This window comes from Macrobrachium nipponense, chromosome 4 (assembly GCF_015104395.2).
Source record: "Macrobrachium nipponense isolate FS-2020 chromosome 4, ASM1510439v2, whole genome shotgun sequence".
In the NCBI taxonomy this organism is placed as follows: domain Eukaryota; kingdom Metazoa; phylum Arthropoda; class Malacostraca; order Decapoda; family Palaemonidae; genus Macrobrachium; species Macrobrachium nipponense.
In genome coordinates, this window is record NC_061100.1 from 87,075,596 (window position 1) to 87,089,526 (window position 13,931).

Genomic DNA, 13,931 nt, shown 5'->3' on the forward strand with positions numbered 1-13,931 from the left:
AAATGACTCTTATAGCCCCCTTTTGGCCAGCGCACGATTGGTTCACAGAGGTAGTGGAGTGGACAGTGGACTTCCCCAGATCCCTTCCAAGAAGGATGGATCTGCTCAAACAACCCCACTTCAAGAGGTATCATCAAAACCTCCCCGCTCTAGCTCTGACTGCCTTTCGACTATCGAAAGACTTGCCAGAGCGAGGGGCTTTTCTCGCAAGGCTGCAAGCGCGATCGCTAGAGCCCGCAGATCTTCGACAATGCGAGTCTATCAATCTAAGTGGGAGGTGTTTAGAAGATGGTGTAGGTCGAAGAAGCTGTCCTCCTCCAGTACCTCTGTGACCGAAATCGCTGATTTCCTGCTGTTCCTTAGAGAGGAATCACACCTTTCTGTATCGACCATAAAGGGATACAGGAGTAGGCTTTCGGCCGTATTCAGAAATAGAGGCTTAGATCTTGCGGAGAATAAGGATCTGCACGATCTAATTAGGTCCTTTGAGACTTCAAAGTCTAAGGAACAAAGTCCTCCTAGCTGGAACCTAGACGTCGTCCTTAAGTTTCTGACTTCCAAAAGGTTCGAACCTCATCTTGCCTCTTTTCGAGATGTCACAAGAAAGTGCTTGTTTCCTTTGTCTCTTGCGACAGCCAAAATAGTTAGTGAGCTGCACACCCTAGATGCTAGGGTAGGATTTAAAGGAGACTCGGCCATCTGTTCGTTTAAAGCGCTGTTTCTGGCGAAGAATGAAAATCCTTCGAAACCCTGGCCCAGAAACTTCGAAGTAAAAGGCTTGTCCAATCTTGTAGGTAGAGAGGCAGAAAGGTCTCTTTGCCCTGTGAGAGCTCTTAAATTCTACCTGGATAAGAAGAAGCAGATGGGAGGTTCTAGACAAGGTCTTTGGTGCTCTGTTAAAGATCCAGCAAGACCGATATCTAAGAATGCTTTGGCCTTCTTTGTGAGAAGCGTCATTACAGATGCACACAAGATCTGCCCCGATGACTCTCTTAAACTTTTGAGTGTAAGAGCTCATGAGGTGAGAGCAGTCGTGACGTCTCTCTCTTTTCAAAGAAATATGTCGCTAAAGAATATCTTGGAAGCGACTTATTGGAGGTGCAACTCAGTGTTTGCATCGCACTATTTGAAAGACGTTCGTGGGACTTACGAGAAATGTTTTTCTCTGGGTCCGTTCGTGTCAGCAGATACGATCCTGGGTATGGGAGCGAGCACAGATCCTTAATTTTCTTGCGTACCTTCTATTAGATATGTTCTTGGCTTTCTGCTGGCAAAAGTGCTAGATGTCGCACAGGCGGCCGGTCACTATTGTTCAGTAAGGAACCCTTGTGATATCTTCTTAGAAGAGTATTTTAAATATATATTTTTTTTAATTTTATGTATGCGTGTGTACGGTGTTATTCGAGTTCTGGTTGTTTGTGAAGAGTTGGGGGATAACTCTGAACAATCTTTAGTACTAACATGGTGGTTAGGATCAGGTGATCGGGATCGGTTGTGTGCTCCTTCAAAAGGTGTGTTGTCATATTAGTGGATCAGTACCCATTGACAAATACCATTTAGGCTCTGCCGAGTAAGCGGATAAGACCCCATCGGCAGACCCACAAGAACTCTTGGCCATAGATCAAATATCTCGCTAAGGCTCTTGAGGTGATGCAGACTCCTGGGCAACAACCATGAAGTCTTCCACCTATCAGGTAGGAACCAAGGTCTATTAATACCTACAACATATGTTGTTTACCTGTCTATTTCAGTAGTTAGCTGTCTCTTACCCTCCACCAAAGGGTGCCAATCAGCTAAGTATATATCTGACAGGGAAGTTGAATGTATGAAAATGATATTGTTATGATACAATAAAGTTTCATACATACTTACCTGGCAGATATATACTTAGCTATAGACTCCGTTGTCCCCGACAGAAATTCAAATTTCGCGCCACTCGCTACAGGTAGGTCAGGTGATCTACCGCCCTGCCCTGGGTGGCAGGACTAGGAACCATTCCCGTTTTCTATCAGATTTTCTCTCTTCCACCTGTCTCCTGCGGGGAGGCTGGGTGGGTCATTAATCGTATATATCTGCCAGGTAAGTATGTATGAAACTTTATTGTATCATAACAATATCATTTTTTCACTCGTGGAAAATAATTAAGGATAGGAAGAGAAAGGCGGCTCTCAGAGCTGAAAGTAAGACTAGTTCAGTTTCTTCTGCTTCTTCTATCGAAGCGCCTGCTCCTATTCCTTCTCCTTCTCCTCTTATTATGTCTCCGATCTTGAGTCCTCCTATTCCTATAACTCCCTTGCCAACTTCCCGTGGAGTTTCTCCTGACACCATTGCCAGTCTCGAGTCTAAATTTGAAAAGAAATTTGATGTATTAGCTAACACGGTTGTGCAGTTAGGTTTATCGGTAAAGTCTTTCATAGAAAAGACTTCTAGTGAAGTGAAAAGTGTCATTGCAGTGCAATCTGAGGGGGTGGCTGTTTGTCCCGATAGCTCTCCTAGACGAAGGTCCCTGTTAACTCCCCCGCCTCGGGGAGAAGACATACCGAAGGTCCAAGGGAGACTGTCGGGGTTGGCCCACAGACAGTCGCTTCCTCCGTCGATCCTGTAGTGCGACAGCAGGATTCAACTAAACACCATTGGAAAGGTGTGTCGTTCTGTAATTAGTTATCGACAGAGTCGAGTGATTTGTCGCTGATTAGATGTGGTAAGTGGCGTGATTCTTCAGTCTTGCGTCCGTTGAAGAGACGTTCAACTGAAGAGGTGTTCTCTCCGCCCCCTGTGAAGAGGAACAGAGAAGTAGATAACTCTTGCCTGTCGTGCAGCGTAGCTACGTGGACTTCGCCTTGTATTCTTGCAACAGCAACAGCCGCCTTCGACTCGATTGTGGAACAACCGATTCTGAGTCCGTCAAGGTCTTCGACTCATCAAGCTGTCGAAAGTTTACCTTCGACTTTGCATGCGACATAATTCGACTGGCACGAGACCTCCGGTGTCGATCGTGTCGAAGTCCACAACCCCATTTGCTGCAACTTCGACTCAAGAAGATGAGAATCTAGTTCCTTTACGTCGGCAGTTGCAAGAGTTGATGAACTGGATGAAAGAAAGCAAACAATGTACGAAGAACAATGAGTCGAATCAAGAACCCTCTCTGTCGCCGATCTCTTTGGATGACGAGGAGGACTTAGAAGTGGACTATATCCCTCTCTTGTGCTATTCGAAGCTTTCACGCTACCTTCTGGATATGTACCCGCATTACTTCGTAGCAGCCGCTCCCAGTCGCCTGCTTCCATCTTCCTGATGAGAAGAAAGAATTTTGATCTTCTCCTCCCGAAGCTCGTACTTTCGAAAGCTGCTAAACGTTTGCTTCGTGATATAGAAGATTTGTTGAAGTTCAAGAGAGAGATTGGGAAAGCAACTTTCACCTATCACAACTAGTACAAACGAAGACTGTGTACGCTTCCTCAGGAATTCAGAAAACCCTAACTTTATGGACTTCATGAAGTTTGCGGCAAATAAGGATGCCAACATCGACCCTCAGACCATCCTATTCTTAGAATCGGATAAACGGGAATCAACCCTACGTCAGTATGACTCAGCAGTTAAAAAACTAGCTATTTTCCTGAGGAATTCTGAAACTCAAACCATGACAACCAATCTGGCCATATCCTTCTTTAGGACACTGTTTGAAAAAGGTTTAGCAGCAAGTACTATTACTACTACTAAATCTGCACTCAAGAAAATCTTCCAGTTTGGTTTCAAAATAGACCTAACAGACTCTTATTTTTCATCTATCCCTAGGGCCTGTGCTAGACTCAGGCCATTAGAGAGGCCTAAGTCTGTGTCATGGTTCTTAAATGATGTTCTCAAACTGGCCTCGGACACTGATAATGAATCATGTGACTTTTTACCCTTCCTGAGGAAAACATTATTCCTTTTAAGTCTAGCTTCAGGAGCCAGGGTATCTGAACTGTCGGCTCTATCTAGAGACTCAGGTCATATAGAGTTTCTCCCTTCAGTAGAAGTCTTACTTTCTCCAGATCGTCAATTTTTAGCTAAAAATGAGGACCCACTAGATAGGTGGGCCCCGTGGAAAATTCTCTCACTTCCTCAGGACCCATCCTTATGTCCAGTTACTGCCCTAAGAGCATACCTTGCTAGAACGGCCCTAAGATCTTCAGGCCCTTTATTTATGAGGGAAAAAGGTGGCACTATTTCCTTAAAAGGAATAAGGCAACAAATATTATATTTCATTAAACAAGCCAACCCAGAATCTTTCCCTCATGTACATGACATTAGGGCAGTAGCTACCTCAGTTAACTACTTTCAGCATATGAATTTTGATGATCTGAAAAAGTATACAGGCTGGAAATCTCCGACAGTATTCAAACGCCATTACCTCGAGTCCTTAGAAGCACTTAAATTTCCAGCAGTGGCAGCTTAAGTAGTAGTAAGTAGCTTACATCTAGATCTCTCCTTTCTACCTGCCTCACTGACATTCTTGCCGTGGCTCTGCCACCATGTAGCCTTTGTCGTACCTTGGATGCCACATGTTGTACATAGTTGTGATGTTTCCTTGTATTTAACTTTAGGATTAATCACACTTTCAGTTATATTGTATCTAATTTTAAGGTTAATCATAAGTTACTGTATTTAATCTTCGTTTTCAGTACACTTGTTACTTGTTCGTAATTTATTTTTAGATTATACTAATTAACCTTAATTGTTTTTCATTTTTCCTACAATATTCTTTTGTACTCCATTGTTCCAAGCTTTTGTGGCCATTTCTCTGGTACTATTTCACGTAGCGACACGGGCTGAGCCCAGAAAAGGGATTTTGACGAAGGAAAAATCTATTTCTGGGCAAGGGCCCGTGTCCCCCAGTGAAATCCCACCCTTCTCTTGTACCCCCCCCCCCCCCCCTCCCCTTTTTGGCCCAAGCTTGGGTGCTAACTCCAAGGATGCCGTCAGAGGTGCTAGTAGTAACGGTAGCGGGGAGTGGGCCTTGGATCTGCTCCTCTCTGGTAGAGGGATTTTGAAGAAGGATGAATCTAAATGGCAAGAGACCCCTGGCAGTGGTTTCACTCGCCCCAGAAACCATACCGACACCTTTATATAAGGTGAGCGAGCCAGAATATTCTGGCATTTCCATTTTAGCTTTTTTCTCTGGTATGTTAGCATTAATTTACCTTAGAAATGTGTGCTAAAGGGACATTTCACTGGGCGACACGGGCCCTTGCCCAGAAATAGATTTTTCCTTTGTCAAAATCCCTGAAGTAGGTGGTGAAACCCGGATGGGGAGCAGGGTCTCTGCCAACTTAGACTAAAATAATGGATGATAATAATAAAAGTAAACATGCACGAGGTATAAAAAGATGCCGGAGCTCTCCCACAGTCACTGACCCTGGGACCTGGCAATGCCGGAGCCCTGATCCGCCAGAGCGGGGGAGGGTGATGACTCGGGGTAGGGGAGCTCGGCCTGAGAACTGAGGAGAGCCGAGCGTAACTGAGCCTGGTGGCCAACCGAGACTCGGCCAGGCAGGGGTCCCCCCGGTACTATATAGGGAGAGCGGTGTTGAGCCGAGCCAGCGCCGAGTGTCCTCCAGCTAACTCCCGTATCCCCCACGTGGTGGGGGGAGGAAGGGAGGGAGCTCGGATCGGTTGCCAGGGACAACGTGAACGAGCGTATCTCCCCCCTGGAGCTGGGAGTAAGCATGGGGGACCAACGCTGGGTGGCTCATAGCGGCCGCCTGGACCCTTCTCGGTCGTGGGGTGAGCCACGCGGTGAGAAAGACCATGCGATCGAAGGTGGCCTAGGCCAGCCTGAACCGTCTCGAAAAGCATGAATATCAATAACATCCTAAGAAAACACGGGGGAGAAGGAAGAAATATGATGGAGAAGAGAAAGAAGAGTCCTGGAGAAGCTGGATCGGACCAACCGAGAAGGGAGGGCGACCTTAGCAACTCAAAGCAGCTGGCCTATGCTGATACATAGAACGTAGGGCGGTGACCAGGGTAGCTCAGGACCAAAAAGAAGGACCTAAGTCCTTAGAGAGCCTAACATAGAGACCTGACAACTAAAAGAACATGCATGCATGAACTCTAAGCTGAAGAAAGCGATGTAGGCTACAAGCTTAGAGCGAACTCATAACAACCCCCGTGTTAAAGATTACAAAAATAATATCAATGATACGTCAATAATGCATCTCCGTTATAATGATAATGTACTGCAAAATAGTTCGAGCTTAAACGGTATAGAAGACCGAGTGTAGCATGAAACAATGGAACACGTGGGAGCGAGCCGCCTCGGGAACAAAGCCGTCCAGGACGCCGTCTATCTTAACCGAAATAAAATGGTTAAATGGGCCCTTGGCCGGCTATAAATGACAAAACATTATTAGCAGTACTTAACTTGGATGCAGATGAGTCTTGACGTTGCATGATGAAAGAATATAAATCCAGAGCAAGCACAACACATAGCAAGAAAAACGCGTGCGGTCTGGATCGTGCTAATGAAAAGGAATGACGTCAGTGGTGCTAGCAGTAACAGTAGCGGGGAGTGGGCCTTATGTCGGCTCCTCTCTAGTAGAGGGATTTTGAAGGAGGATGAATCTAAATGGCAAAGGACCCCTGGTAGTGGTTTCACTCGCCCCAGAAACCATACCGACACCTTTAAATAATGTGAGCGAGCCAGAATATTCTGGCATTTCCATATTAGCTTTTTTTCTCTGGTATGTTAGCAATAATTTACCTTAGAAATGTGTGCTAAAGGAACATTTCACGTAGCGACACAGGCTGAGCCCAGAAAATAAGCACTTAATGCTGCTGTCAGATAGTTTATTGGTAAAAACTACAGCTAATTCTTGGTCAAGAGTATTATGTTAACTCATTAAAAACAAAACTGTCGTTCATTTGAATTACCTGCAATATGGCTGGTGCCTTTGGTTGTGAGCCTTTTTTCTTCTCTTTTTGCTTTATGCATAGCATATTGTTTTGCTTTGAGTTTATTCTCCTTGTGGACAAAATAACTAATCCACTGTGCTGCTATTTCTTGGGCAACACACAAACTAGTTTCTTTATTCAGTTGTAATTCTGATATCTTTTTCTAGGGATATAAGTGGACTTGGGAGTTTCATAAATGAGCACAGGTTATTTACAGTGTTTTATGCAGTAACTGTGAAAAAGTGGTGTGTGGAGAAGAGAGCACAACGGTTTGTGTGGGTGTGATTAGTAACATGATTGCAGTTTCAAAGACCTATCTTATACTTGTACATTTGATTTTTTGTGGTAAAAATAGTATGGTAGGAGATGTGTTTATTACTAATATAATGTTGATTTATTCTCTCTTTTTGTACCCAGTTTCCTGTATGACTGTTTAGCTGTGTGTATCATATTAATTTATTTGTGACTACTATTGGGTTATTGTTTGTTGCATAAATATTCTCAGCTTTATGATGTCACTCAAATATTTTATATTTTAATAGTTTCTTGAAATGCCACTCATATTTAGATAGTTTTGGTATTTGATTATGATTAATAGACATAACAAACTCATATTTGTGGTTTTATATAGGTCAAGCAGGTATTATAGTCCATGCGTTATAAGTTTCTGTGGCCTCGTGTAGTCAAACAGCATGGACTAGTACTTTTGAATTAAGAAAATTTTGAACATATAATGAATTTTGATATTGTCTGAATTGTTTTGAAAGCACTCATTGATGGGAAATCTTTTATTAACAGAACTAATTTGTAATTTGATATAATGTTAGAGGTGTAAAATTGAAAGTATTGCACCAATCTGATTACTCTCCATAAAGGCCCTTAGATACAGAGTGGAGTGACACATGTTTCTGTTTTTGTAGAACATGAGTGGAAGATGGGCCCTTAGACTTCCATTCTTCTGGCGCAGAACCCTACTTTGGATTGTACATCTCTTTGATCGTTATTTTTCTCTTGTTATTTGGTGGCAACGTAGAATCTTTAGGATGATAGGTATGTCCAGTGTGTTTTTGGAAAATGGCTGTTATCATAAATGTCACCTTAAATTCTAAAATGATGTAAATAGTATGGTTCCCCTTTTATGTCATTTACCATATAACACAGTCACTGCATTTACTTGTATGGAACTAGATGGGCATGAGTGTGTCATATTTGTTGTTTTAGAATATGTATATAAGAGTGTGGTAGCTCTGAGTCTAAAGTTTATGGAACGGAGGCAACATGATGGGCAATTTTATAATAGTTTTTTTTCATTTACAGTATTGCAAACTTGTAGTACCTTATTCTTTTTCATGTTTTATGTAAAATGAAACTGGTTTTTTGTGCACCAAGACACGTATATGTAGTGTTTTAAATAAATGTTTAGTATTTTAATAATACACGTACTATCGTAAGAGGCAAAAAGCATCACCGTAGTTACAATGTGTGCTTTTCTGATGATGTTTATGTATACAATTTTGTAACTTCAATTCTTGTAATGTGTAGTCATGCTTACTGTCTTTAGCTATAACTCTTGATATGCTCATGAACAAATGAACCCTTGTTTTACATTTGCCTTCTGCCCAGAGGTTAAATAGGCAGCTTGAGAACTGGCACTGATCATTTAGGTGAGTTGTCAGCTTTTGTGTTCCTACACAAATATGAAAAGTGTCATATGTAAGCTATTATTCCACTTAAGGGAAGGCTTATGTGAAACATGTATGTCAGGAAACAAAAAAGTAACACTGTAGGTCTAGCCTGGCTAGTTTTAAACAATTTTCAAGCTTTTTTCATGAAGATAGTATTTTTATGTGGATGTTATCCAAGTGCTTTATTTTGCTTTACAGTACCTTTTGTTTGTTTATTCCTTAACATAGAATTAATTATTTTTTTTCTTGAAAGTTTTGTTGAGCGAGTGCTCTTCTGTATTGATTTTCATTGCATGTTAGTATAAGTGAAATTGTTGTGAATTGCTCTTTTATGATAGTATAGTAGTTGTCTCATCCTCAAGGAGTTACTTTTTCCATGGTCTATCCAGAGCTCCATGGCGACCAGATTAATGTCAAAGAATTCTCCTTTAGCTGGTCTTGTGGCCGCATATTGTGTTGTAAGTGATAAATGTTGTAACATGTGAGCGCATATTAATGGACTTGGGATAAGAAGGCATTTTCTCTTATCCTCAGCGAATGCTAAACTCAGTTTACCTACGTTAAAAACCCACAAAAAGTGGCTATGTGCATTTATGCCATCATATTGTGTACATACGACCAAAAACGGACTAAGAAGCCATTACTTTTTCTGGTCATCTATGTAAAGTGTACTGGACTGGAACCAGCGCTCTGTGATTAAAGATCTTCGTTGTTGTGATTTTATTACCAAGAATCATGAAAACATCTAAGTTGAAAAGTGCATAATTTGAAGTTCCAGTTAAAAACTTAGTTTAAACTGTGGAACAATGATTTAATGTTCCTTAGTTGTTATTATTAATAACAGATAAATCCTTTCAGATAGCAATGTCTACAATCACCTACTAGGCAGTAGCATACAATCTACATAGATTCAATGAGAATAAGTTAGCTAGACTGTAGTAGATGTTGTCTGTAGCCTATAATCTAGGATTATGTATCCTTAAGGGTGAACTTAAATACTGCGATTAGGTAGTAACCTGAATTAAGGTAAGATTTAAAGACTTAAACTGTTATAGACCTAGGCAGTAGCCTAAGTTTATGACAAAGACCTTAGGATTAGATAAATGGCTACAGACTTTTTCCTTCTATATAGCCTGTACATATAGTACTTTTGCAAGGTCTTAGTAATGTAGGGTATCATGTGGATGCCATTGAAAGGGAATTAAATAATCTGGATTGATTAGACAATAACATAGACGAGGTGATAGCCCAACTATAAAGTTTCTCATTACAGTAGTGAGTTACTGTTTATCTCGTAGACCAAAATCATTAAACTGAATATGCTATGAGGTAGAAGACTAACTTAAAGGCTGCAACTTACATCTGGTTAATTCCATAGCCTTATAGGTGAATTAATTAATCAAGATTAGACAATACATAACTTATACTAGGTGATAGACTAACGATAAATTTTGCACCCGTATTTTTCACAGAAAGCTACTATTTTTATGTAGTAGCCCAAATAGCCTAGGGTTAGATATAAACTACCAGGTTAGACAAAATTTTAGCCTAATTGAGTTTACTTATGAGTAAGTTTCTGTTTTCATATAGCCTTTACATTATGAGTAAGTTTCTGTTTTCATATAGCCTTTACATTATGAGTAATCTAGAATAATCTGGATTTAACAATACCCTATATGTACTAAGCTAAGAGGAAACAATTTAGGAATCTTCCTATTGTTGGTCTAAGTGATAGTTTAGCCCAAATATCCTAGGGTTAGATATAAACAGTATCCTGGATTTAATAAAATAACATAGTTTTTATGACTAGAGGCTGATATGGTAGCCTATATGTACTATCATAAACCTTTAATGGACAGACATGCTCACATGAGTAGCAATAACAGGTTTTGGGTGGTGGACAGAGTGACTCATGGTAAGTAAACAATATTACGCGCCATCGATTTGAGGGAATTGAGCGGGAAAGAGATGCCATTACATGTACGTATTGCCCATAAATTCACTAATGGCAACTTTTAGACTGGCTAAGATGAGAGACTGGGTGGCTCAGGAGCTTAGTTGTGGTCTTGACTTCAAGGGAGGATGTACTGCTTCTCAGTCTCTCAAAACGTCATTTTGTAAATTTGCTCATAAATATACCAGGGGGTTGCTGTTGGTTTTAGTTCTTATCATTTATGATAGTATGTCAGTTATAAATGTAATTTTGCAAAGAAAAGTGCAAAATATAGGAAAAACATGTATAACATGTATAAATCCAAAAAAGTTATTGCATCTTCGTTCTTGGTAAATTTACATAAATATTCTACAAGTATGCTCAGAATTTGTTACTAATTTTATTTCTTATTTGTTTTGGTATTGTGTGAGCTATAATTATAATTTTCACTTAACCCTCTTACGCTGGAGCGGTAAATAAAAAATTGTCTCCCGTATGCCTGAGGGGTTTCGGAGTGAGCGCGGAAGCGGAAAAAATATAGTTTTCAAAAAATCACAGCACGCTTAGTTTTCAAGATTAAGAGTTCATTTTTGGCTCCTTTTTTTGCCATTGCCTGAAGTTTAGTATGCAACCATCAGAAATGAAAAAAATTATCATTATCATATATAAATAATGCGATATATGATAGCGCAAAAACAAAATTTCATATATAATTGTATTCAAATCGCGCTGTGCGCAAAACGGTTAAAGGTAACAAGTTGCTTTTTTTTTCGTTGTAATGTACACTAAATTGCGATAATTTTGGTATATAACACATAGTAAAATGATAAAAGCAACACAGAGGAAATATTATCACAAAATAATGCATGAATTCGTAACGCGCGGACGTAAACAAATAATTTAAAAAAAAATTCACCATAAATCTAAATATTGTCCTAGAGACTTCCAATTTCTTTCAAAATGAAGACAAATGATTGAATATTACTATACTGTAAGAGTATTAGCTTACAATTGCAGTTTTCGACCATATCTGACGAGTTAAAGTTGACCGAATGTCGAATTTTTATATATATATATTTTTTATATGCAATTATTTCGGAAATAAGAAAAGCTACAACCTTCAAATATTTTTAGTTTTATTCTACATGAAATTGCGCACATTTTCATATATACAACTCTATGAAATGCCTAATATGAAACGGAGCAAATATTCCGAGAATGGGACGTATGCATTTCGGAGATTTGTGGCGAAGAATCCGCGCGCGGAGGGAAGGAAAGTTTTTTTTTCTAAATTCACCATAAATCTAAATATTTTGCTAGAGACTTTGAATTTGTTTCAAGATGAAGATAAATGACTGAATAATACTAGACTGTAAGAGTTTTAGCTTACAATTACGTTTTTCGACCATTTCGGTAGAGTCAAAGTTGACCGAACGTGGTTTTTTTTCTATTTATCGTGATTTATATGCAAATATTTCAAAAATGAGAAGAGCTACAACCTTCAATTATTTTTTGTTGTATTCTACATGAAATTGCGCACATTTTCATATATAAAACTTTATGTAACGGTTAATTTAAAATGGTGCAAACATTACCACAATCGCACATATGATTTTTTCGGAATAGTTACCGCGCGGATGTAAAGAAAATGTTATTTTTTTCATAAATTCACCATAAATCGAAATATTGTGCTAGAGACTTCCAATTTGTTGCAAAATGAAGGTAAATGCTTGAATATTACTAGAATATAAGCGTTTTAGCTTACAATTGCGTTTTTCAACCATTTCGGTAGAGTCAAAGTTGACCGAAGGTTGAAATTTTGGCAATTATCGTTATATATATGAAAATATCTCAAAACTGATAAAAGCTACAACCATGGGTTGTTTTTAGTTGTATTGTGCATGAAATTGCGCACATTTCCATACATAAAACTTCATATAATGGCTAATTTTAAAATGGTGCAAACATTACCACAATCGCATGTATGATTTTTTTCGGAAGAGTTACCGCGCGGACGTAAGGAAAAAGTTTTTTCATAAATTCACCATAAATCGAAATATTGTGCTAGAGACTTCCAATTAGTTGCAAAATTAAGGTAAATGATTGAATATTACTAAAATATAAGAGTTTTAGCTTACAATTGTGTTTTTCGACCATTTTGGTAGAGTCAAAGTTGACCGAAGGTTGAAATTTTGGCAATTATCGTTATTTATATGAAAATATCTCAAAACTGATAAAAGCTACAATCATGAGTATTTTATTGTTGTATTCTACATAAAAATGCACACATTTTCATATATAATACATATATAATTACATATATAATTTCATATATAATACGGCTAATTTACAATGGTACAAAAATTATGTCAAAGTGACGAAATAATTTCCAAGATGTGTCACAGATACTTTTTAGTGCGGCAAGAAAGAAATTCGCGCTTGCGCGCCTGCGTAACGATTGTAAACAAAACAACACCTTGATCCGTGAACTCCCAGTATCCCCCAAGGCGCATGATTCAAAAGTTTTCGGCTGGTAGGCCTATAAGTATTTTTCCGCGAATTTAAAAAATAAACTTTTGTAAGTCGACGGAAAATACGTCCAGTCGGCACACGAGAGACAAAAAATGTCAATGTAAAATACGTCCAGTTGCCGTAAGAGGGATAAATGACTTTTGCCAAACAGTTACTGGAACTCCCCGGTTATCGGCGGGATTTCTGTTCTTGGTGGGCTGCTGATAAATGAAAACAACCATTAACTGAAATGCAGCAATTTATGGCGCTGAGTTTTGGTTAATGATGCCCTCTTAGGTATGTTATGGCAACGTAACTCTATTATTGGCACCTAATGATGCCAACAACCAAAATTTGACCCATTATGGCATCATAAATTGCTGGTTTTAGAAGTGCCTTAAAACCGGATCACCATTAACCAAGTCCGCCAATAACTAGGGACTGTCTGTACGGCTCTGCTGAAAACTCCTGCTACAGAAGTGCATAGGATTTTGTTCAAAACTCGCTAACTGGCAACCTAACATGCTCCATATCTGTTATTTCAATGTGAAAACACAATTATTGCATACAATAAGGCCATGATATGTTTCTTAATGGTGAAATGTGTCATATATTTCTAAACTGGAAGAAAATGTCACGTATAGCCAAATTTCAGAAAAAACTCTTAAAGAAACATTTTCAGAACTTTCGTTCACACATCGCTTAAGCATTTTTCCAAGATGAAGTCGTCATCAAACCTCGATTCAAATGTTAGATAAAAAACGAAAAAATAATTTCCCAACATTAGTATTGCTTCCAAAAGAAGCATACAATTTGAAATAGTCCTATTTGATTGCTTTTAAACTGCAACATGGAAAAAATTTGAA

The 13,931-nt window shown here is 39.2% G+C and overlaps 1 protein-coding gene across 7 annotated transcripts in view; it reads left to right on the forward strand.

The window, feature by feature from the left end:
* LOC135210991 (cysteine protease ATG4B-like) overlaps positions 1 to 13,931 on the forward strand; it is a 196,565-nt gene that overhangs the window by 11,418 nt on the left and 171,216 nt on the right. For 4 of the 7 annotated variants that reach the window (XM_064243994.1, XM_064243993.1, XM_064243992.1 and 1 more), the window contains exon 2: positions 7,857 to 7,986. The exons of the other annotated variants lie outside the window; for them this stretch is intronic. In XM_064243994.1, the coding sequence (XP_064100064.1) occupies positions 7,860 to 7,986 (127 nt within the window). In that variant the 5' untranslated portion in view covers positions 7,857 to 7,859. The remainder of the gene's footprint in view (positions 1 to 7,856; positions 7,987 to 13,931) is intronic. 7 annotated transcript variants of the gene reach the window in all.